This window comes from Leiobunum rupestre, chromosome 10, assembly GCF_980474605.1.
Source record: "Leiobunum rupestre chromosome 10, qqLeiRupe1.1.hap1, whole genome shotgun sequence".
NCBI classification, from domain to species: domain Eukaryota; kingdom Metazoa; phylum Arthropoda; class Arachnida; order Opiliones; family Sclerosomatidae; genus Leiobunum; species Leiobunum rupestre.
In genome coordinates this window covers 33,269,321-33,296,245 of record NC_143393.1, presented here as the reverse complement: position 1 = coordinate 33,296,245, position 26,925 = coordinate 33,269,321, and the positions used below count along the sequence as shown (strand labels likewise).

General features: G+C 37.3%; 1 protein-coding gene across 2 annotated transcripts in view; it reads right to left on the bottom strand.

Moving 5' to 3' along the window:
- Window positions 1–2,751: 2,751 nt before the first annotated feature.
- Fbxl4 (F box and leucine-rich-repeat gene 4) overlaps window positions 2,752–26,925 on the bottom strand; it is a 44,857-nt gene continuing 20,683 nt past the window's right edge. The window contains exons 10-15 of one of the 2 annotated variants that reach the window (XM_090159902.1): window positions 11,942–12,074; window positions 11,018–11,107; window positions 10,827–10,934; window positions 10,610–10,699; window positions 10,380–10,484; window positions 2,752–2,932 (exon numbers count right to left, since the gene is read on the bottom strand). In XM_090159902.1, the coding sequence (XP_090016028.1) occupies window positions 2,782–2,932; window positions 10,380–10,484; window positions 10,610–10,699; window positions 10,827–10,934; window positions 11,018–11,107; window positions 11,942–12,074 (677 nt within the window). In that variant the 3' untranslated portion in view covers window positions 2,752–2,781. Of the gene's footprint in view, window positions 2,933–10,379; window positions 10,485–10,609; window positions 10,700–10,826; window positions 10,935–11,017; window positions 11,108–11,941; window positions 12,075–26,925 lie in introns of those variants that run through there. The other variant, XR_016476851.1, reaches the window with a different exon arrangement.

Genomic DNA, 26,925 nt, shown 5'->3' with positions numbered 1-26,925 from the left:
ATAACTTATCACACGTGCTTCGAAGCTACCAGCTGATAAAAAAGACAGACTTAGATATTGATAAAAAAGCTACCCATAATGTCACTCCGTTGAGAAAATCTCGCCAATGACGTCACTGGCGAGATAGCCGATTTTTCTCTCTCCGTTTCGACTTTCCCTCCAAAACCCTCAATCAGAGATGCGCCCCCGTTGAATATAGTCAAGATATTGAACGTATGAATTCAATACTAAGTAATAATTTCAAAAATACTAAAACAAATTGCACGTAATTTGGAGTTCTCATAATTATTTTCCCTGATTTCCCAGGAAAATTTTCATTTTCCCTGACTTTTTTGCTTTAAATAAATTTCACTGATATTTCCAGGTTTTCACTGATTTCCATGTTTGTATGAACCTTGGGTGAAGAGTTTTTGGTAGGAGCGCCCACGATTTGTGTAGACGAGTGCTTCGCCTCGTACACCCGCTAGGATCCCAACCTTCTCATTTCTTAAAGGGCAACGTAAGTGAGCTGGCATTTGTGTGAATATCTATGCAAAGTGCGAAATTTACGGTTTCGCCAGTACCGAGTGGGGGTGTAGGGGTTTAAAAAGCACGTTGCTTTTTCTTTTTTTTTTGCCACAGAGCTTGCGTTGCCCTTTAATGAGTAGTCTCGCTCTTCATAAGTTATTTGTTCGAGATATTCTTTTAACTCCCACGTCGATTCGATTTTCACGCACATTGTCTTTCGTCGCGGTTGGTTGATCATTACGCGGATTTTTTACGTAATGCCTTACTTCTAAAAACAAGTTATTATTAAAGCTTGCAATTTTTATCCAGAAATCTTTATGGCGGGAGAATTCGACGACTATATCTTTCCACCCATCGTCTACTTGTTTAGATGGGCCTTGTTGAGATGGACCTTGCTTCGATAGGGGATGTTTCGATGAGACTTAATTGTTTAGATGTAGATGGGTTGTCGACAATCTCATGGCATAATAAGTCTTCTTGAAGAACTTTTTACCTCTGCGAGGGGACTTTTTAATGTGGCGGTGCAGCAACTATAGTAGAAAAGTGCGGTGAACACGTTTACCGACTTCTTTTATTTGGCGTTTCAGCACTGTTGTTGAAGAGTTTAGAGTTAATTACGATTCTGAACATGTCTCCCCAGTTGACGACTCTGCAAATAATGTTGACGAAAAGTCTTCGGAATGTTGTTTTTTTTTGCAACATCCGTCGCCTGAAATTTTCTCGTTCCCAGAAATCAGGATCTAGCCTTTTGGCAGCGTACCTTTCCTTGTCTAGCAAGTGTCGGCTCTATCATTGCCACCTGTATTATGATAAGGCCCTTGTTATTAGAGGGCAATGTATCTATCTGATTCGTCGAAAAAACGACTTTATTGGAGAGCGTGGTGCCATCTATTATTGGCCAACGAAGCTAAAATTTAAAATAGCGAAACAATAACGTCGTCAGATAACCGTTGTAGAGTATTGAAATTAGACAACTTATACTCTACTTAGTGGACTTTAACCTAAATTATATATCCCATATAAAATATATCGTTTAAAAAGACTAAAATTTAAGTTATTGTGAAATTTACAAACTAGCCAATCAACGCGAAGTGTACTTTTATTTCCCGCCTTTAGAGTCAAAATGTAGCTTAAGTATCTTGATTTGATTTCGACGCTAGCGACATCTGTTGCAAAAAAGAGCTTCTTCACGCGTTGCCGACACTTGCTTTAAACCTTGGAGGAGAGAAGGAGTTCCTGGAGGGGAAAATATAATACCAAGAGCATAGGCGATAGGTACCCGAGCGCGGGACAGGGGAAGGCAGGGGGCGGTAATTTTTGGTCGAATCCTAGAACGTTAGTAGGATCTAGCGGTGGATAAATTTATTAAAAAATTAGAATTAGTCGTCTGCACATTTGGAAGACGTTTTTAGATCACACAAGGCTTAGGAATGCCCAACGGTCTTTTATGCGTTAGTTTAAATATTAAAACTTTTACAATTAATTCATTATTATGGGAAAGTACTGTTGTTATATAGATTGTAGAAGTGATTCAAGATTTCACAAGAATATAACTTTTTCTCCAGTACCTAAACCTGGAAAGAGAAATGCTAAGCTAGAGCTCACCCGAAAATGGATTTCTAGTATTAACCGAAACTCCATTACTGCATCAACTTTAAAAAAAAAAACATTTTAAGTTTATAACCTTATCAAAACGTTAAACTGTATAAAACATTCCGATCAACATCCTAAAAGCTTGCTAGTCGCGATCTGTGTTGTAGGTCAAGGTTAGAGTTCCCTTTATGAACCTTGGGTCAAGGTCAAATAGGAAAAAAATAATAATATAGTTCCGAATTCCCCTCAATGGTGGCAGCATTTAATGAGAGTCTGACCAAAAAAAAACGTCCCGAGCTATGTTTTTCATATTTTACCCTCCAAGTTTAAACTATCTGTAACTTATATCAAAATCCAACAGTAGACCAGTTTCGCGCAGTACTGTGTAAGAACTCTGTCTTTTCTCGGAAATCAGCCAATATCAGTAAATCTAATATACATTCAGGGTATCTGTAGCTTATATGAACCTTTTTGGCTATATTTGTTTTTACTTTTTTTGGCCTGGATTTTCCTAATACTATTTTTCGAAGTGAGGTGATGGATCCTGGTTATGCCTGAATTACACCTTTAAAATATTGTATCAGAATTCATATAATTCTCATATTAAATTTCACGTTCATGCAGAATCGATGAAAACAAAACATCACAAATATAATTTATTTAAATGCAAAATGAAAACGTTCAATTGAATAATAAAACGTCATCCGAACTGTTACTTTTTTTAATTTGTACTTGCGGGAAGTTATGCCTCCATTCTTTAACTTTATTTATGGAAATTTGATGAGAAAAGGATACGTCCAGCAATGATAAAACACGGCAGTTATTTAAAATTCTAATAAATGAGAAAAATAAATAAATTGACAATTATTAGTTTCATAGTAAACACAATGTCAATGACTGAATTTTGAATAACAAAATGTGAATAACTAGGAATTGCTATATTTAAAACACATTAAATGATATTTCTAAGAACATATTTATTAATACTTAGGGGTAATAGGTGTTTTTTCTAATTTAACGTAACCTTCTTGTTTGAATGTAGCTAGTATGTCACAACTTTAACTTTGATAATGGCTGCGTTCAGTAACTCTAAAAAAAGCTCACCGCTGAGCTCAACGGTAAGCGGTTATATACTGAACGGGTAAGAGCAGCTTTTTCCGTTGCTAAATGGTCACGTGACTTCACAGCTCGAAGTAAGGCTAGCTGCAGACGCTGCAACAGACAATTAAAAAAAAATTACAACAAGCGTAAAAAGCGTTCAACAAGATCCTACGTCCCGTTAGCAACGATCTCAACGAATATAATTTTACAGATACTTGGTTTTACGTGCGCGTGCAAAACGCGCGTGTTAAAACTATTCTAATAAACCTATGACATCGTGACGTAAGAAGATTAAAGATTTATTTTTAGACTTGTACAAAACCGCCCTTTTTAGCAGGGCGGCTCACCTTTTATAAAGGAAGCTCAGTCAATACATATTACATTAAATATAAGAATTAAAATATATTTATACTTTACAAGCGCTACAAGTGGTCGCGACGTTACTTAGCACGTTTCCATAGACCAAGGATGGTTTCAATTTGGTTAAAATCGACATCGTCGGTGGTGAAGCTTAACAATTGCTCAATAGATTTCGTATAGTTAAGTGCCCACCATTCAACGATGTATTCCTTTATATCTAAAGCCGGACAATCTAGAATGTGCCTGATATCCTCCAAATCATGTTGGCACAATTTGCACGAAGGTGAGATATTATTCAGGAGTTCGGATTGGCGCAGGCTGGTTAGAAGAGCACCTGAACGTGCGCCAAACAATAAGCCACTAAACCATGAACCGTCATAGAACGGTTCCGGTGCAGGTTTAATCTTCGTTTTATACACCAAAAGGCTACATTTTCCAGCAACTTCATTTATCTAGTCTTTCCGCAGCATCCCGAAACTAATAATAAAGGGACCGTTAACTACCGAGGAAATCGTTCAAGCCGAGTTATATTGTATATTAAGAGCTCAGAAGGAATCGTTCAAGAAAGAAATCGGTCACTTAGAATCTAAAATACTGACGCTGCACCCTGTATTAGACAATGGATTCATTTGTGTGGGAAGTCGTTTATTTGGAACCCATTTTACCGAACGTGAGAAAAACCCTTGGATTCTAGATCCCGAACATCACTTGACGACATTAATAATTAAAAACTACCACGAACGTCTAATGCACGCCGGAGTTAACGAAGTTATAACAGATGTAAGAGAACATTTTTGGGTACCCAGAGTACGCCAACTAGTAAAGTAAACTATATACAAATGTGCAAAATGTAAAAGATTTAAAGCAAAACCAGTAACTGTAATAAGTGCGCCATTACCGAAAGCCAAAACGAAACCGTCACCGCCTTTTGAAGTTTCTGGTATCGACTTTTGTGGACCATTGTTCGTAAAAAATGGAAACAAGTGTTACATAACCTTATTTACTTGTTCGGTAACTCGTGCAGTTCACCTGGAATTAGTCTCGGATTTAACCACAGAGAAGTTCTTAATGGCGTTTAGAAGATTCATAGCGAGACGTGGTATAGCACGGGAGATTTATAGTGACAACGCTAGAACATTCAAAAAAGCAGAACAAGATTTAAAGAAACTTTGGGATAACGTAAAAGATCATGAAGTAGTCAATTTCCTCGCCACCCACAGAATTAAATGGCAATATTAGCCGATAGAGCGCCATGGTGGGGTGGATTCTACGAGAGAATGATAAAGAGCATTAAGGTGTCGTTAAGGAAGGTTTTGGGTCTCTCGAAATTGAGCTACGAAGAGTTAGAAACCGTATTGACGGAAGCCGAGGCTGTAATAAATTCACGTCCGCTAACCTATTTGTCTGAAGACGCTATGGAACTGCACCCTTTAACACAAGCACATTTTTTGATTGGTCAACGATTGACCGTATTACCATCGGACTCGAGAAATAACGCACAAAAATCAACAAAAGAAGAATTAACTCATCGCGTAAAGTATCGTCAAACTTTACTGGATAATTTTTGGAAGCGCTGGCGATCAAATTATCTATTGGAACTGAGATCTATTCATCACCGCAAAAACACTCGAAATACAGAATCACTGAAAGTTGGAGAAGTAGTGCTAATTGAAGAGAAAAGGCTACCCCGCTTGATGTGAAAGATGGCCGTAGTGGAAGAGGTTATTAAAGGTCGTGACGACATCATACGATCATGTATACTACGTCTTCCGAGCGGAAATAAGACCCATTCAACTTTTATATTCTTTGGAATGTTAAATTTGCTTGAACTGTATTCAAGGGTGGGGTAAAGTGTAAAATATTAAAACTATCGGAATAATAATAATATAAAATTAAAACAAAAATAACAATATAAATGTATAAAGTTTAGATTTGATCGCGGGCAAGCACGTGAAAATATATTCACATTTAAAATTTCTCGAGATGACAGTAACGTTAGAAACATCGTTTTAAAAAGTTGTAAATTTTCGTTAGGGTTAAAGTTTTATTAAAAAGTCGTTACAGAAAAGTAATTTGTATTTCAGTCTACAAATATAGCTCTCCCAAATCAACTTATTTGGGTTATTTCCGTAAAATACTCTCTTAAGGAACTTCGTTCTAATTCCAGCCTGTTGGAGGCTTCTGAACACTATACCAAGAAGCATGTTGGCCGGTAGCAGTAGAAGGCGTCCTAAATACTTTAATTTGCTTAGCGCTTCACGATCCTTCATTGTGCTCCAACCCATTTCTCTCTGAATAGCCGCATTAGCCGAAAAGGGTCCCGCCGATAACGCACTACGAGCCGCTTCTCTTTGGGCCTTTAGCGTCGCATCCGAAAGAGCAAGAACCTCATTGGCATAAGTAACCGCAGGGAAAGCAACGGTTTTCCATAAAGTGCGGCCCACGGAGTACTTATTGTAAGAGTTACTCGCCAGATTTTCACGGCCCATCTTAACCGCGTGGCCTTTAGGGTCAACTCCTTTTCGTGTTCATGAATATAGTTGACTCCTACCGTAGAGAAGAGAACGCCAAGGTACGTATACTTCGTGTTAACATCAATTGGTACCTTATATAGAAAGAACTTATAACTCGTAGCTTCTTCTCCAAAAATCAAAACTTTTGATTTTGTACTTCCAAAGCGCAAACCCTGGCGATCCGCAAAAGAAGAAATGTTGAGGAGATTCTGGAGATCTGACGGTATAGTAGCCAAAAGAAGGACATCATCAACAAATAGTTGGGCAAAAACACGTAATCCATCTTCGCCATTTACGAAGGCTCCGAAGCCTGAGCTTTCCAGCTGATCAGCTAATGCATTGATGTTAATGGAGAACAGAACTGGGGAGAGAGGACATCCTTGTCGAAGCCCGACGGAATTTAGTATTGGTGAAGTGGTGACACCCTGTGCACTAAATATGCTGATAGTGCCATTGTACAGTTGCTTCAACTCAGGGGCGTATTAACCATTAAGCAGAGTAGGCACGTGCCTAGGGCGGAATTTTCCTAGGGGCGCCCAAAACTCTGATAAAGTCCCACGGTTGAAGTACTTGGCTTGCCCGTACTTAGCTGACCAATCCGTTAGACAATGCCTAGGGCTCCGAAAGGGTTAATCCGCCTCTACTTCAGCTTTTCATCTCCAACGCCTAGACCGCTCAATGGTTGCCATAATTAAGGAAGCCGAACGCTATCATACGCCTTTTCTAAATCCAAGAATCTACAAAATAGTTGTCTGTTACTCTAGCGATACACTTCAATAAGTTGGTTCAGCACAAAGAAGTTGTGCGCTATCCTACGACCATGACGAAACCCATAATGCGACTCATTTAAAAAGCCATTAGGTAAGTAGAGATTCGTTCTTTCCATAGAATAGCGTAAATTTTGTACATAATAGACGTCATTGCTATTGGCCTGTAAGATTCCAACTAGTCGTCCAGTTTAGCTTTAACCTTACGGATAAGACTAACTCGGGAAACCTTCCAATTTTCAGGGATGTCAGCAAACTCTTTAATGTCATTATAAATATAGCAGAGACAATTTAGCGCCAGAGGACCAAGCTAGCGACAAGATGCTTTCAGCATAGATTCCATCAGTAGTATACCCGTAGCTTTCCCACGTTGAAACTTTTTAACTGAATCTTCAAACTCCTTTGGTGAAACGGATCGTTAATTTGCTCAGAAGATTAAGTCCTTGGTTCTTTCGACTCAGGATTCCTCGCGGACGAAGCACCAACAGGGCGGTTCAACAGGTCATATTCTAAGTCAGATATACAGGGTGTCTCAATTTGCTCGATCAGGCAATTTTTCTCAAAATGTATTTATGCTAGGGTTCTGAAATTTTCATGGTTTATTTGTTAGGTATGGAAGGCTTTCGTTACTAAATTTCAGAAAAATCGAACGATTTTGTGCCGTTTTGGAAAATTTATTTTTTCACCGGTAGGTGTCACGCAAAATGTTTCAATAGAAAAGTTGTAGGGCATAGTCGAGAGTGTAAAAATAATTTTGGTTCGGTTGAAAAAGACCTATTTTTCACTGAGTTTGGTGGTCGGGGGAAAAACAAGTTGTACTAGCAGGCAATAGCCTTTAACGTAAACAATCGTACATAATCACAACACACATGTACATTTATTTTAGGGAACTTATGCTTTCAGCTATGTAGTTACTAATCAGATCTGCAAAAAGTTATTGTTATTTAACGAATTGTAGGTAACATGCATTTCAGTTATAAGATTTCGAAAAATAAACAAATAATAATTAGCCCAAGTGACAAATGTTTTTAATGACTTCTACAAAATGTTTTCACCTTCTGATGCAATGCACAAATATGCGAAATGCTCCCCGAACCATTTCTGGAGTCACCCGGCGACATGCTTCGATGATTCTTTGTCGTAAATCTTCAACGCTCGTCACAGGTGTTTGGTATACGTAGTCCTTTACGAATCCCCAAAGAAAAAATGTCGAGTGGTATTAGATCAGGGGATCTTGCAGGCCAACGAACAGGACCAGTTCTTCCGATCCATCTTCCAGGAAACTCGTCGTTTAGATATGCAACCACGTCACGATATTGGTGAGGTGGCGCCCCATCTTGCTGGAACCAGATGCGTCTGTACTCGGCCAGAGGAATGTCGCCCAACACGTTGGATATTTCATTTTGAAGGAACTCCCAAGTAGTTTTGACCGTTCAGACGATTTGGCAGGAAGAACGGGCCAATAATTCTGTCACCTAACAGACCAGCCCACACATTTAAGCGAAACTGCACTTGGTGGCGGTGAGGAAATCCCCAGTGTGGATTCTCGTAGTCCCACATATGTTGGTTTTGACGGTTGAAAGGCCCATCTCTTCCGAATGAACATTCGTCGGAAATCAGTAGTTGATCGTGAAAATCCTGGTGTGCGTCAGCCATGAGGCAAAACCAATTGCAGAAGTCGAGTCGGCGCTGTCTATCACCGTCATGCAGTCCTTGGTGAAGTGTCGCTCGATAAGGATGAAAATGGTGTCTTTTGAGTGTTCTCCAAACGTAGTTTCGATCCAACCCTAAGTCAAAGCTGGCAGTCCTGACGCTCGCTCGAGGATAGGCGACGAAGTAGGCAAGTATGGTGTTTTCCATGTCGATGTCCTGGAGACCACGACCACGAAACCTCGGATTGATATTACCCCAGTTGTCGAAGTCGCGGACCACTCTAAGAACCGTCGTATGACTTGGTCTGCAATTGGGAAATCTTCGTCTAAATAACTGACTTACTAGAGTAGCATTACGACGACCTTCTCCGTAAAATAATTCTAGCATATGAGCGCGCTGATCTCGAGTGTAAAGAGGCATACTGGACAACAATCGGCCAAGCTGAGATAATGTTTTAACTTTGAAATGTAAACGCTTTAAATACTACTCGGACAATTGATATTTCACGTTAAAAATCAACAAAAGAAAAATAAGCGTAATTTTTGGTCTACAAATCTTTGTTTGATGATCTTACTCGTAACCACGTCGAAATGGAAGACGCGGTCTTTGTCTACTTTGTCTAATTAGGTGTTGAACGTAATAATTTTCTTTAACAATAACTTTTGCAGATCTGATTATTAACTACATAGCTGAAAGCATAAGTTCCCTAAAATAAATGTACATGTGTGTTGTGATTAAGTACGATTGTTTACGTTAAAGGCTATTGCCTGCTAGTACAACTTGTTTTTCCCCCGATCTCCAAACTCAGTGAAAAATAGGTCTTTTTCAACCGAACCAAAATTATTTTTACACTTTCGACTATGCCCTACAACTTTTCTATTGAAACATTTTGCGTGACACCTATACCGGTGAAAAAATAAATTTTCCAAAACGGCACAAAATGGTTCGATTTTTCTGAAATTTAGTAACCAAAGCCTTCCATACCTAACGAATAAACCCTGAAAATTTCAGAACCCTAGCATAAATACATTTTGAGAAAAATTGCCTGATCGAGCAAATTGAGACACCCTGTATACACCGTTTTCTGCATACGGTTTACTACTTTTTAGGATAAAATAATGCTTAAACATGTTAAGGTTTAGTGGTTTTTAATAACCGTTGCCCAGGGTGACATGTTCGACGTCCCTACAACCAAAATGTATGACGTTATATCCACTTTTAGAAAACACGTTAGTTCAACGTATTTTTGTTAACTGGGAACCAAGGCGTAAGACTGTGTAAGATCTGGTAAGATTCACCGCCTTAAAATGTTCGTCTACTTTTAAGATACATCGTGAACGAACCAATGAATGAAGAGTTATGAAAATAACTTTTAAATAAACCTTGAAACTTATTTACAGTCATATTTATAATTAACTGATGACAAAATTAACTGATGACAAAATTAACGAATAAACCCTGAAAATATCAGAACCCTAGCATAAATACATTTTGAGAAAATTGGCCTGATCGAGCAAATTGAGACACCCTGTATTCTTGTATACACGCAATCATAAAAACAAGTTCAGCAAGCGTAGCTGAATTTATAAAAAGAACGATTACTATATTGAGGCAATACACGGGAATCATGATAGTTTCCTCCCCAGCCTGAATGAGGGGAGAGGAAAAAGTTACCAGCGTCCGCTTCAATCACGTCCGAGGATACAAGGTTTAGGGAACCAATGAGATTGGTTTTATTTGGGGTTATTAGCTTATTCTTGTAGCATATAGGAGAGTGGGAGTAATGCTAAAAATCACCATTATCCCTAAGTAGAAATAAATACTTTCTTGATATTACTCACTACTCAGCCTATTCGACAACAACTTTAAAAAAAAATAATCTTACTCTTCTACAGGTCTCTGAGTTATCTCTCGGGTTCCAGAAACATCCAATTCTTCCAAATACGGGCAGAATTTTGATATAAGCCACAAATCATTGTCATGGAGTGACCTACAAGGAAAAATTATGAATATTGCAATACATAGTATTATCCAAAGAAACCTTTTCTAGTGATTTTTGCGATTGACTGCGTCCACTAAAACTATTAGCTTAAAAAATGATTTAATATTGTCTACCTGACAGAGGTTAATGTCAGTCTTCGCATTCTTAGTCCACGCAATCCAATAAAAGTTTGCAAACATCCAGTTCCGCAGTCAAGCCCTAAACTTTAAATACAGGTTTTGTTGATGTAATTTATGAAAAACGGGTAAAATATTCGTAAAATGAAAAGAAAATCGTGCACTTTCTCACACATTTAATTCTATTTAATCGTATTATTTAGACAATGCTTACCACCATCCAAAATTTAGATCACTTAAATGGGGACATGCATTTGCCAAATGACACAGTCCATGCTGCCCCAGACTAGTTCCACGCCAAAGATCCAGTGTGGAGAGTTTACTAAGATATTTAGTTAAACACTTTAATTCCAAGTCCCATTAAAATACATTTCATACTGTCTCAAAAGTTGGAAAAAATACTACCTATATGGTTGTAAATTTAATAAACAATCATCCAATGAAGAAATATTTTGGCAGCTTCCCACTGACAAATGTTCTAGATATATACAAGACCTGAAAAAAGAACAAGTCGGCTTCACAATATATCAGAAGTAAATTTACCAAAGTTATTGGAGAGTGCCAGAAGTAAATGAACCAAAAGGGTGGGGTGCATTTGGCCGACTCCTCATTTGGCCGACTGCTCATATGTCCGAATGCCCATTTGGCCGACAGCTCATTTGGTCGACTTTTCGGTCGGCCAAATGAGCAGACCATATGGCCGACTAGTGCGACTACTCATTTGGCCGACTACTCTTTTAACCGAAATTCTGGTCGGCCAAATGAGAAGCCCATTTTACCGACTGCTAGTTTGGCCGACTGCTCGTTTGGCCGACTGCTCGTTTGGCCGACTGCTCGTTTGGCCGACTGCTCGTTTGGCCGACTGCTCGTTTGGCCGACTACTCATTTGGCCGACTACTCATTTGGCCGACTGCTCTTTTGAACGACTGCTCTTTTGAACGACTGCTCTTTTGAACGACTGCTCTTTTGAACGACTGCTCTTTTGAACGACTGCTCATTTCACCGACTGCTCATTTCACCGACTCTTATAATATAGCCTGTCCTTCTCTATGTCTTTAGTGTTAGGTTGACTTATAGAACGGGCAATGTATTCTAAGTTTTTTGCGACTGACGGCGCCGCGCACTCACTTCGCTCGAGCGCTGGGGGCGGGAATTGTGGGTATCCAAATTCGATATACACGTCATCACTAGATGGCGATAGTGGACCCATGAAACTTGAACACGTCAATTAAAGGGAGTTTGAGAGATATCGCGGTCTCATAACTTCAGTTTGTTTACTTCTGATAATATACTATTATCATTTTCCCAAATTATTGAAAAATGCAGTACCTCAATATTTTAATGAATGGTTTGTCACTTATTAGAGTATTATTCAAACACAGTATTTCCAGCTTTCGTAGAAGTGAAATTTGTTCAAACCCTTGTTCAGAGTGAATGTTCAGACAACCAGCTACGTTTAATTCTGAAATGGAACAATATTGTATACAATTGAAATAAGTTGAATATTTAAAAGATATAAGATTAATTATATCAATAATCGGCTAGGCTAGGCTAATACCCAAGGCACCACCTTAGGCCTAAGTCATCATAAGTTACATTATACCAATAAGTATGACAATTAGCAATATCTGTTACCTAACTGATTTCCATACCCTCTAAGCTCTAAATACGCTCAATTTAAATTAAACTACTACTGGGGATGATAATTTACTTCTCGGTTTGGTTTGCAAGTTCAAATTGTGGGCTGGACAGATTAATCATACCCAAAGCACCATCTTAGTCCTAAGTCATTAATTAATTAATTAATTAAGGTGGTCATGCCACGCGAGCCAACAGCTCCCTACACCTAATATTACCTTAACCGCAACAAGTTTTTATGGAAGGTGAAACAGAAGAGCTCGGGGAAAAACCCCTAAACCAGTGGGGAGAGAGCTTGCAAACTCAACGCAGGAGTTGTTCCGAGTTTTCACCCAGTGCCACAAGCTGGGAGTCCTAACGCCGGCCACATCGAAACTCGTGAAGTGACACTCCAAACCAAAACCAAAACTTAATAATATTGTTTGAAGAAAAACCGCGCAGGCGCACTACGTATTTAAAACCGTGATCCATCCCCAAGGTCATTCGAAGCGTTTGTTGTTGGTACGTTTTGTAGGTAGCGATTATTTCCACCCCAAAAATTGCCAACTTATTCGAGTAATCGGGTACCCGACTATGCAATTTTTTGGTACTCGATAATCGACGAAAATTTTCCAATTACTTATTCGAAAAAATGCCGAGAAATTGACGATTTTCGAGTACTCGCACAGCCCTGGTAACCCTTCAAGCTAGCCAACTTAGGCTCTGCTAAGTCTGCTTCTTCCTTAAGCCAAGGTATAAGGTATCATGCTGACGGCTAAATGGTACCGGGGAAGCGAAAATACGGTCTCACTAACGGTCCCCTCGGGGAACTAGACGAAACTCCGTTGTAACTAGCCTTCCACCCGGGAGGAGAACGACAGAGTGGTGACCTTTTACTTTCCTACATACTCGTGGGATCGTTCATGGATTCTGACAAACAAAAACCAAAACAAAAGCAAAATGAGCAAGGGTCTGCTTCCAGCAGTACCGGGCTGGATAGGGAGTCTGAGTCATGATCGGATGTTACCCGACACTCAAAAACGTTGCCACGCAATGCACGCTGCAAGGCTTGCTAAGGAGGTTCAGTGAATTTTGGAGCTCGAAATGACTGTTGATCACATACAACAGTCCATAATCGACTCCTACCACCAAAACTGTCCGGCAAAATCTACCAACCAGCCAAGATTAGTTCCTTGGTGGAATAATGAGATTGGTAGACTTCGCAAAACAACTTGCAAGCTTTTCAATAGAGCTAAGAGGTCGGGTGATTGGTCAGCCTATAAGCAGACCCTCACTTCCTATCATAAGGCCATACGGGAAGCCAAACAGGCTCCTTTGAGGGATTTTTGTGAGAGTATCTCTGATATTCCCAATACGGCCAAATGATACGTTGTGTCTATGGATCGATTCTATGTTGACGGATCCGCTCGCGACGGCCTCCTTGCTTGGCGAATCACCGAGGCCCATGGGGGTGTTCTCTCACCCCTGCTGCGGTGCCTGGTTGTGGACGAACTCTTGGTGCTCAGGCTAAGCCGGGGCGGCTATCACAGCTTGAGATACGCCGATGATGTCGCGATGATTATTACTGGGAAATTTCCAGGAACCATTCCGGCTATGACGAGAAAAGCTCTCATCTCTGTGGAATGCTGGATTAAAGAGGTTTGCCTCACCGTCAATCCTGATAAGACGAGCATGATTCCCTTCCCTCGGAGGAAGGTACAGGACTGGTTCAACGATATTTCATTCTTTGGGACCATTTTGGTCTAGTCAACTGAGGTTATTCTCGACAGTAAGCTAACATGGAAGCATCATCTTGATCTTAGTATTAGGAAGGCTAAAATGTTATTCTGGAGAGTAAGTGATACAATAAGCAAGTCTTGGGGTCTTAACCCAAAGGTTTTTTATTGGATCTATACTATAATAATATACTGACATATGCAGTAGTGGTTTGGTAGTCGAGGGCAGTGCTCAAGGCAGTTCAGGCTGAATTACGCACCGTGCAAAGACTGGCCAGTGTCAGTCCTGAGCTGTGAGAACAGCCCCAATCACTTCTCTGGAGTTGCTCCTGAATATTCTACCGCTCCATCTTTATATAGAGGAGGTTGCAATCATGAGTGCCTATCGGTTACTACATAATGGTTGGTGGAGGTCTGTTAATTGGGAATGTAATCACACTAAATTGTTTCGACAATATTCTGGTAATTTACCGATCTTATTGGTGGGTTCTGACAACATGGCTGCAAAAGTTATACTTTGGAAAGCTGTTTCCAAGACGCATAGATTGGACTGGCAACACAGATTTTGGAACCAAGGGTTAAATTGTTTGGTTCACCGATGGCTCTAAGACTCACTAGTAGTTTAACCCCGTCTTTCTGGATACGCGAGGGGGGCGCAGCGTGTTTTCCCCCACGCGTCCCCAGCTGCGCGACGGGGGGGAATGCAGCGGGGAATCGCGATTCCGCCCCCCCTCGGGCGCGTGTCACGCGTGCACTCGTGCGTAACGAGCACAGGTGTTAATTAATTAGCCTAGTTAGTCGACCTGTTCAAGGTCAAAAGGGTGAATATTAATGAGCGTGGTATTGTTTTACCGTTAGGGGTCATTGACCTGTTAGATAGTAACATGTGTTTAGGATCATCAAGTAGTTATATGTTTGAATATTAATTTTTGGCGGGAAAGTGTAAGCGTCGATCAACAAGTGGTTAAACTCTATAGGTCTATTACATGTTTGACATGATTTTGGCGGGGAAACGGGTAAAGTTTGTACCTTTAAAATAAACCGTTAGGGTATTTGACCTGGTAGCTATATGGTTGTTAAAGTTTTGGCGGGGATTTAACATGCGTTTATGATGATGTAAGCGCGAAAATGAACAAGTGGAGGAGGGTAAAGTTTGTATTTACTAGTATAAACGTTTGCATGGTTTAATTACCTGACAACGGTTAGGAAACGTCTTTGGGATTATGGACCCGAACAAGTGATCTCTTTTAGTGGATGTTATATGGTTGAACTCTTAGCCATTTGGCGGGTAAATCAGTATATTTGTTTATAACAGTTAGGTAACGTCTTTGGGGTTAATCAACAAGTGGTCTTAAGTAGTAAATATTAAAGAGTTTTATAAGCTGTGTTTAAACGTAAGGAAGCGCGTTAAAAATGACTTAACAGAACGGGGTAAAGTTTGGAGGCTGGTTTTAAAGGTTGTTATATGAACTCTTAGTAATTTGTAAAATTCACGTGTTTTGGCAGCCAATTCATATTTAAACGGGTTCTGTGTATTGAAAAGGGTGTCCATGTCTGTTATTTTTAGGAAATTTGCCATATATACTTTAGATCAAGCTTGTTTTTAAACAAGTTGTCCCTAAAGGATTTTTATATATATTAACATAAAACGTCGCATTAAAAGTCGGTAGATGACTTGGGCCTAGCTGATTATTATTATGACAATGCATCAAAAACTATATATTACCGTCATTTAACCTTTAATAAGGCCGCGGGGGTAAAGTTTGTAGGTAGCCTGGCCATCGTTAATAATAAGCCTAAAATTTATGAAATGTAAACTGGGTATTCAAGGTTATTTTTGGGGTGAAGAAATTAGGGAGTTTAGTTTTTTATTGGATATTTCAAGTTTTTAACATAGTCAATACGTTAATAACGTGGTAAAGATAGTATATCCTGTCGTCCGTTAGGAAGTGTCTTTGGGGTCATCTCACGTAAACATGTGTTGAAAATGGGGAATTACATAATGCCAAAAGATATTTCAAGAACACGTTTTCCCTAGATAGTTCGATCAAAAAGCCGCGTCACGTGATCATCTGATTTACGGTTATTGAAAGGGGTCTTCCATAAATTAAATTATTATAATCATGCAATGCTGCCATTTTTCGCCACTAGGCTAGTATATATGGATTCGGGTACATGTTTTCAAATATAAGTCACCCCTAATAGGGGTCCCTTTTAAAGATTTTATAGGTTATTAATCTAACATTGTCTTTAAGCACATAATTCGTTTTGTCTTACACAGTGTATTCAAGGGTATTTTTGGGGTGAAGAAATTAACTAGGGAGTTAAAGTTTTTAGTGGCCATCTTGGATATTTCAAGTTTTTAACATAGTCAATGCGTTAATGGCATCTTACATAACGGGGTAAAATTTGTATTACTTGTCGAGCGTGGTCATCGTGAATAATATTTTTAATAAGCCTTAGAAAACTAAGTTCAATGTTAAATTCGTTAACCTCGCAGTTTGAAACAAGTTGTCCCTATATTAAGAATAAGCTTGGTATTATTAACAACATCCGCAGCTCTGGCCTTATAAATGTTTCATTGTATACAATGTCTTTACGCACATCGTGTACATTTCCTTCAAAAATATTAGTTTACGTATATCCGTAACATATAACCTTTTAGTTTTACCAATCGGACATGTTTTAGTTATGGGACAATGATAGGAAACTATCGTCTTTAATCATATAATAAACTAAGTATTTACTCTTAGGATTAGCGCGGGTTGAAGTACCAGACTTTTGTTATTATCTGGATATGTTACTATTGAAACATTAACGATTCTTCTAAATATAATGCATTTATAAGTTCGCGTATTGAATACATAATAGTATTAAGAACTTATGAATACGTGGCCACTATACGAAATATTTACATAACAAGGTCGGTTCGCACTCACAATAAACGTTAAAAAATCCTCTAATCTATCGTATATTATTATTCCGTGTTAACCAAGCGGCGCGAGTAATGTTTCCGCAGCGGTTTAATAGACTTTAACATGTACGGTTCGTTAATTTTCGTAAGTGGCAGCCATATTTAGAACCTTATTGTATTTAATTGCCATTTTTCACCACTAGGAGATTCATCCTTTTAATAGCATTAACATAATTTCTAAATGCAGAGCTATTTAGAGGGTGATTTGTTATCTTTTTAAACTTATAGGTGTTGTGGCCAGTTATTGAGATTTTCACTCCTATACGGTTCAATGCGAATTATTATTAATCGATATTGTCAATTATATTAAGATTTCAAATAGAGTTGCAATTTATTCCGAGAGGGGGTAATGTAGTTTTAAATTATGACATACTTTATATAGTATATCAACTTATATATTATACGAACAATAAAAAGTACAGCTAGATAAATGGCCAAAGACTATTTTCTTACATAAGAGCTTCTTTAAAAAATTTACATAACAGAAATACTACACAGACATTTAATAACTATTTTATTTAGATTATAATATTACACTCAGATACGGTTCAATGCGAATTATTATTAATCGATATTGTCAATTATATTAAGATTTCAAATAGAGTTGCAATTTATTCCGAGAGGGGGTAATGTAGTTTTAAATTATGACATACTTTATATAGTATATCAACTTATATATTATACGAACAATAAAAAGTACAGCTAGATAAATGGCCAAAGACTATTTTCTTACATAAGAGCTTCTTTAAAAAATTTACATAACAGAAATACTACACAGACATTTAATAACTATTTTATTTAGATTATAAATATAACACTCAGTTAATCAAGTTAATTTTTAACGAAACATTCAAACAATTAGCAGCCTATCGATTTGATATTTTAGTTAATATTGCTGGCAATTAAACTTTAGGTTCATTTCACAGAAAATCATGTGTAGTTATACAACAACTTAAACACAAGTTTTTTTGTTTGATACCTGCTTAATGTAAAAGTCGCTTCACGATTTGGTGGCGCTTTGGGTTTTAGCCTGGCTATTATTTAATAGACTAGTTTCTTAATCTTTCAGGACTTTTTTGTTAGGAGATTTCAATATCGCGGCAAAGAATACGTTTCTTAGTATAAAAAGCGAATAAGAAAAAAATTCGTTGTGTTTTACGACTACCTATCTATCATAATTTTTTAATCTATGTGTCTGTAATCAAATTATTCCAATGAAATTTAATAGCACATTGAATATTTTTGCAATGGAAATAAATTCTAAAAGTACATGGTTGATATAGAACATTACGTGACGTTTTTCAACTTTAAGGCAGGTTACTATCTAGCTTTGAAGTTTTTGAAACTTGAGATATAAAATATGAATTCAATCTATTTGGGATACTATCAAAATAGCTCTAAGTAATTGTTTTTGAAAGTTCATATTCTACCAGAAATATTAATAAAATATATTATAACAAATTCAAGTAGTTTACGGTGATCAGATATTTACAAAGTTTTAAATCTGTTTAGGTCTACGATTTGTATTACTTTTTGTTGTACGAGTTGATAATCGGCTATTTTTTATACTAAACCAATCGCGATTTTTTATTACCAACACCTACTAAGTTTTATTTATAAAAAGAATAAAAATCCGAAATGAGATATTCAGATCACGTTTTTCATGAGCTGTTATTCCTCCGGATGTCACGGACATTTAAGTACAATCCCCCCCGATGTTAAAACCGATGCTCTAATTGTATTAGAGTTTATATAACGGTTGTGAGATATTTTAATAAAAACGTTTTTTTCGTAGAATGAGGAATGTGTGTGTTGAATAACTTTACCGCGTGCGTAACGCCTCCCTTGGTCTTCCCTCTCGCCAAACCACCAGCGCCGAAATATCCTGCGGGCTTAGACAGGGCGGATGGAGAGCGGCCGTTTAACGTATAGAGCTAGAACGGCAACAACTTTCGCTTTTTACACGCCAGCTTGTCCCAGCCTTTTGATCAGTGTCTTTTTAAGAGAAACTAATCATTTTCGACACTATTCAGCGGCCCCATTTTTCGAAATGAATCAATTTTTATAGGTACATTTTAATTTATTAAAAAACACAAATAATTTATACAATTAAAATATTTTTATTTACATTCAAATTTATTGAAGGCATCGTCATTTTAAGTTCAATGTTAAATTCGTTAACCTCGCAGTTTAAAACAAGTTGTCCTTATATTAAGAATAAGCTTGGTACGTCAGGTATTATTAACAACGTTTGCAGCTCTAGCCTTATAAATGTTTCACAGACGGTTGGTAGTAAAAACCACCTATGGACTATAATACAGTGAAATGACCGAAAAGGTAGAAACGGTCATAATAAAAAGGGGCAAAATGCTAACAAATTTAAAGATAATAAACTTCAAGAATAAAACTCGGACCAAAGAGTCAAAAAGCTATAACTATTATTGAAAACATTAACAGTTACTCTTTGTTATAATTAGAGTATTATAATTCCCCCATTTAACGCATACTATTATTATTTTATCGTCACAAGATTGACTTAGTTAAATATAAAATGGTCGTTGGTATTTCATAACGTCATTCTTCATGGAATAATTTACTGGCAGGTGTTTCAATTTTTAAAAAGCGTCGTTTTTACCCGAGAGGTAATGGAAATGGTTGAAGGGAAATATTTAAGTTGCGGAAAGTCGATAAGTATGACCAAAGTCAAAAAGCTATAACTACTATAATCATTAACAGTTACACTTTCTGTTATAATTAGAGTTTACAAAAATCTTAAAGTAGAATTGTTAGTTTATCTCCCGTGTTTTTAATGTAAACATCCTATATAAAAAATAATTGCTTGACAAAGTCTTCGGATAATTTAGAAGGGTAGGTGTTAATATAAAAAAACCGTTACAAATTATTACACATGTGTTATAGAAGTTCCTAAGCGTCCCGCTAGGGGATTTTAGTTTATTATGAAAATTTACACATGTATTAATAAAAAAGCGTTAGATAAATTAGCATGTGTTATAGAGTTTCCTAAGCGTCCCGCTAGGGGACTTTGTAAATATAAATAGAGGCGCGCGTTGATTTGCATTTATTGCTCAACTTGCATTCGACGCGAAGAAATTGTAAGTACATTTTAAAATTTGGGGAATTACATTTTTTAAATGACCGTTTATTATTATTATTCTGGCACGATCAGGCCCGTCTTAAGACCTTTTAGGGCCCTGGGCTAAATTATTTTTAACACTTTTGCGATCCCCAACGGTAAGCCTTTGTATGTCCGTTGTCTAAATTCAACTACACAATAATCAAGCCGAAACTTTACAAAAGTATAAAATAAGACTACTGAAAATAAGATTTTTACTGACAGTGACTCGCTGCTAGGTTTTAGAAATTGTAGGTACCGTATGATACGCGATGTGGCGATGAGTCAAATTACTTTAGACGTAACTAAAAGATACATAATATTAAATGAGCATAAATAATATTTACCAACTAAACCCTTATCCCTAGCCGGGGCCCCAAATTTGGCTGGGAGCCCTGGGCTGTAGCCCATTTAGCCGATGCCTTAAGACGGCCCTGGGCACGATGGAAGTTGAACGAAGAGTAATAGATTATTCAGTCTGTTTTTATTGAATTTTAGAAAAAGTTCGTGCATTGCACCGAAACACCCAACTGTTCACCAATAAGGTCAAACGTGGTCTCGAATATAAAGGCGAAAAGCTTTTCTACAAGAAGACTTATTATGCCACGTGGTTCTCGACAACTCATCTAAACAATCACCATTCAAACCAGTTGATGCGCCACCCAAAAGCACCCCATCCAAGCCAGGTCCATCTAAGCAAGTAGACGACTGCTGGAAGGATATAGTCGGGATAAAAATTGCCAGTATAACAAGTTGGCAAGCCAAAATAGAACTCTCCTCGGAAGAGTTCACTGAAGCGTAACTGTATCCGTGGTTCTGCGGTAGAACGCTCACCTGTCGTGCAAGAGACGTCTATAAAAATCGTGGACTTACGAAAAACTATTAAACTTGCAGAATTCCGGCGAAGTTTACGACAACGATTCAAACCGTATTAAATATTTACGCAGGACTTTAAAAACACCATGGCCCTCGATCTTAGCACCCGTTTCAACCCTAAAAATTTTTACTCGATAGATAAAATCATTGCCAGTTCTTCTCGAAAGTATAGGTGTAAATCTATGCTATTCGAGTGTAATTTTAAAAATTTAGACCAATTAAACCACGCGGATATCAGTAACCAACTGACCCGTATTTTCCAATCAATATTAGATAGAATTACGGCCGATAATTTAGGCTACACGCGCGTCAGGGTGGTGGTAATTTCCGATGAGCTGCAAGATCCGATAAATTTCCAATTAATGAATATCAATGAATTGACAGCTGAGAGAATTTTAACGGGGATTGAAAAGGTAGCGCAGTCCGTAAAAACCATTTTTTTAGATTCACCCCTCCGATTTGACCTAATATTTCTTCAAGATACCCCTATGAGAGGACCCCCTCGCAGCGTTAGAACAAGAAGTTATGAATGTTTAGATCAGTATATCAACCAAGGTAACACATTTATTCCCATTAGAAATACGGACAATTTATGTTTTACGAGAGCCCTGGCGGTGGGAAGAGTTTTGGCCGACTATCAGCATTTAAAAAGTTTAGGACTGGGTGCTAGTTTTAACGAATACCAATTAAAGACAATTAGAAACGGGAAAAAACCCGAACAAGAGATTGAAGCTAAAAAATTACACGCCCTAGCGGTGGTTCCCGAAGGCCCCGTAGAAATAATAGACATTAACCGATTCCAAAATATATTACCCGACTACCAAATTATATTAATCTCGGCGGACGATAATTTCGATAAAGTGTTTATTGGACCCTTTAAAGAAAAACAAATTTTCCTCTTAAAAATTAAAGACCACACCCACGTCGTACGATCTTATTCGGCCATGTTTGGGGCGCAATCTTTCTGTAAATTTTGTCTTACCCTGTTATATAAAAACAAACAGAAAAAAAGTCACGACTGCGGACCCAATCTTAAATGCCGTCGATGTCGCGGCCCAGAGTTCCACCCCAGTATAGAACAGGCTACCCGTTGTCATGACTGTAATAGGTATTTTGCCGGACCAAATTGTTTCTCCCAACACGTAGAACTAGGAACCTGTCAGGTTTTAAGGCGCTGTTTAAATTGTGGGAAAGACTATGAAGGCAATCATAATTGCGACAACAAATGCGCTTTTTGCAAAATCGAGCATCCCAAAAACGAGTGTCACGTCCGCCCATTAGAAATAAAATCGAATGAGAAACGACTATGTTATTTTGATTTTGAAACCATAACGACTGACACTAAAATTAGACCAATTTTAATCATTTCCGCGATGCAAGAAGCGCCATTTTCGACCAATTATGATTACCGAAAATTTCACGGCTTTGATTGCGTTCAAAATTTCCTAGATTATTTATTAGCATGCCAGGTGACAGTTAATGGTCGGAAAAGAGATACGCGGCCTCTCTTTGAAAACGTCATATTAATTAGCCATTTCGGGAGTGGTTTCGATACGTTGCTTATTCTTAACGGTCTATTAAAACGAAAGATTAAACCCGAGATAATTTATACCGGTTCCAAAGCCCTGGGTATGTTTCTCGCCCAATTTAAAATAGCCTTTATCGATAGTTTCATGTTCCTACCTACAGCCCTTCGAAATTTCTCGAAAACTTTTAAGATTGTCCAAAAGAAAGGTTATTTTTGTTATTCATTCGCTACGGAAAACAATTTAGATTACATCGGCGACCTCCCCGAGAAAGAATATTTTGGTATCGACAAATTTACGGACGAGGAAATCGTGGAATTTAATCAATGGTACGATTCCCAACGTTACGTCGTTTTTGATCTAAATAAAGTTTTAACCGAATACGCGATCGATGACGTTAAACTTTTACAGAAAGGATTCGATAGTTTTAGAAATTTATTTTTAAAAACAGTCGATTTTGATTTGTTAGGGTCAAACGCCATAACGTTGCCGGGAGCCGTCACAAATTTATTCCTTAGTAGATTTGTCGAACCAAACACTATCGCGATTGTTCCGGGGACGGGTTATAGGAAACGGCATAGTGTCAAGGCCCTAAAATGGTTAGCTTATTTGGAAAAAAAACTCAACGTGAAATTTCAAACGGCGCGATCGCTAGGTGGAGAACATGTCATTTACCCCTATCGATTAGACGGTTATTGTTCCTCGCCCGAAATAATTGCCGAATTTTACGGCTGCCATTACCATAAATGCCCACTGCACACTGACCACCAGGCTTACGATAAACAGTTAAAAGATTATAATTTAAATATTTATCTCAAAACCCTCGACCGCGAAAATTTTTTAAAAAAGGAAAGGCCTAATGCACAGTTTATTAGTATATGGGAGCACGAGTATGATCAGTTAGTAGAAGACCCAGCAATTGCGAGTTTCTGCGATTCCCTACCCTTTACCAAACCGATAGGAGCGAGAGACGCCATTCGTGGGGGGAGGGTCGAAAACTTTGTAATTTACGCCGAAGCCACTCCCGATCGACCAATCAAAGTCGTGGATTTCAATAGTATGTATCCGTCGGTCCAGATGAGTTCCTATAAATATCCCAAATCAAGCCCCGAAATTATAACTTGTAACTTTAATTTTTCCGTTAACGCTTATTTTGGTCTTATTAAAGCTACGGTGCTGCCACCTACCAATTTAAACCTCCCAATTCTCTCAGCTAAAATTAATAGTAAAATTTATTATACTCTCTGCTACAAATGTGCAGCTGAACAATGTTTCGAATGTACCCATACTGATCGAGAGCGTAGCATAACCGACGTGTGGACGACTCCCGAGTTTTATCTAGCGATAGAGTACGGTTACAAAGTTATTACAATTCACGAAGTACATCATTACCGAGAGACATTCGATAAAGATTGTCCGCTATTCGATGACTATATTCGGCTTTTTTACAAAATCAAAGTTCAAAATTCGTCGTATCCAAAAGACATAATTACATTAGAACAAAAACTTAATTATTTACGAGACTTTAATGAAATTGACGGGTTAGATTTAAATTTAGACGATATAACCGATAATCCCGCTTTAAAAGCTATTGGCAAACTTAGTCTAAACAGTCTGTGGGGCAAAAATTCCATTAATTTAAATCGAGGCCAAAGTGTTTTTATTAATTCTTATAAGGAATTAGTCGAAATTTTGGCCGATAAAACCAAAGAATTAACGGATTTTAAACTACTAGACGATGATATAGCCTTAGTCACCACTCGTTTTCGGGAAGACTACGTTCCAACTTATCGGAAAGGGTCACCAACGATAGGCGCGTTTGTAGCCAGTTACGGTCGTATTAAATTATACAAATTAATGGCTCAAATTGGTTCTAATTTAAATTACGTCGATACTGATTCTGCTTTTCTTTATATGAGTAAAGACTTAAATATTCCGCTAGGGACTACCCTAGGTACATTAGCTGACCAGTATCCCAATGAAAATATAAAAGCCTTTGTTTCCTTGGGATGTAAAGCTTATTCAATTTTATTCGAATCTGGAAAGATTGTCACTAAACTTAAGGGCATTACATTGACTAAAAAAAATCAGTCAATTGTTAACTTTGAAGCTTTGAAGAACCTCGCTACACGCAACCAACAATTGAAATACAGCGTCGAAGTCCCATTTAACGTGAAACGTTTAAAAACGGGGCAGCTATTCCAAAAACCAGCTGAAAAACTCGTTGGATTTACGTCTAACAAGCGAATCTTCAAGAGCGACGGTACCAGTATTCCCTTCGGCTACAAAAATGTCATTTAAAATTAATTGTATCTATAAAAATATGCATTGAGTTTTTCAATAAATTTGAATGTAAATAAAAATATTTTAATTGTATAAATTATTTGTGTTTTTTAATAAATTAAAATGTACCTATAAAAATTGATTCATTTCGAAAAATGGGGCCGCTGAATAGTGTCGAAAATGATTAGTTTCTCTTAAAAAGACACTGATCAAAAGGCTGGGACAAGCTGGCGTGTAAAAAGCGAAAGTTGTTGCCGTTCTAGCTCTATACGTTAAACGGCCGCTCTCCATCCGCCCTGTCTAAGCCCGCAGGATATTTCGGCGCTGGTGGTTTGGCGAGAGGGAAGACCAAGGGAGGCGTTACGCACGCGGTAAAGTTATTCAACACACACATTCCTCATTCTACGAAAAAAACGTTTTTATTAAAATATCTCACAACCGTTATATAAACTCTAATACAATTAGAGCATCGGTTTTAACATCGGGGGGGATTGTACTTAAATGTCCGTGACATCCGGAGGAATAACAGCTCATGAAAAACGTGATCTGAATATCTCATTTCGGATTTTTATTCTTTTTATAAATAAAACTTAGTAGGTGTTGGTAATAAAAAATCGCGATTGGTTTAGTATAAAAAATAGCCGATTATCAACTCGTACAACAAAAAGTAATACAAATCGTAGACCTAAACAGATTTAAAACTTTGTAAATATCTGATCACCGTAAACTACTTGAATTTGTTATAATATATTTTATTAATATTTCTGGTAGAATATGAACTTTCAAAAACAATTACTTAGAGCTATTTTGATAGTATCCCAAATAGATTGAATTCATATTTTATATCTCAAGTTTCAAAAACTTCAAAGCTAGATAGTAACCTGCCTTAAAGTTGAAAAACGTCACGTAATGTTCTATATCAACCATGTACTTTTAGAATTTATTTCCATTGCAAAAATATTCAATGTGCTATTAAATTTCATTGGAATAATTTGATTACAGACACATAGATTAAAAAATTATGATAGATAGGTAGTCGTAAAACACAACGAATTTTTTTCTTATTCGCTTTTTATACTAAGAAACGTATTCTTTGCCGCGATATTGAAATCTCCTAACAAAAAAGTCCTGAAAGATTAAGAAACTAGTCTATTAAATAATAGCCAGGCTAAAACCCAAAGCGCCACCAAATCGTGAAGCGACTTTTACATTAAGCAGGTATCAAACAAAAAAACTTGTGTTTAAGTTGTTGTATAACTACACATGATTTTCTGTGAAATGAACCTAAAGTTTAATTGCCAGCAATATTAACTAAAATATCAAATCGATAGGCTGCTAATTGTTTGAATGTTTCGTTAAAAATTAACTTGATTAACTGAGTGTTATATTTATAATCTAAATAAAATAGTTATTAAATGTCTGTGTAGTATTTCTGTTATGTAAATTTTTTAAAGAAGCTCTTATGTAAGAAAATAGTCTTTGGCCATTTATCTAGCTGTACTTTTTATTGTTCGTATAATATATAAGTTGATATACTATATAAAGTATGTCATAATTTAAAACTACATTACCCCCTCTCGGAATAAATTGCAACTCTATTTGAAATCTTAATATAATTGACAATATCGATTAATAATAATTCGCATTGAACCGTATCTGAGTGTAATATTATAATCTAAATAAAATAGTTATTAAATGTCTGTGTAGTATTTCTGTTATGTAAATTTTTTAAAGAAGCTCTTATGTAAGAAAATAGTCTTTGGCCATTTATCTAGCTGTACTTTTTATTGTTCGTATAATATATAAGTTGATATACTATATAAAGTATGTCATAATTTAAAACTACATTACCCCCTCTCGGAATAAATTGCAACTCTATTTGAAATCTTAATATAATTGACAATATCGATTAATAATAATTCGCATTGAACCGTATAGGAGTGAAAATCTCAATAACTGGCCACAACACCTATAAGTTTAAAAAGATAACAAATCACCCTCTAAATAGCTCTGCATTTAGAAATTATGTTAATGCTATTAAAAGGATGAATCTCCTAGTGGTGAAAAATGGCAATTAAATACAATAAGGTTCTAAATATGGCTGCCACTTACGAAAATTAACGAACCGTACATGTTAAAGTCTATTAAACCGCTGCGGAAACATTACT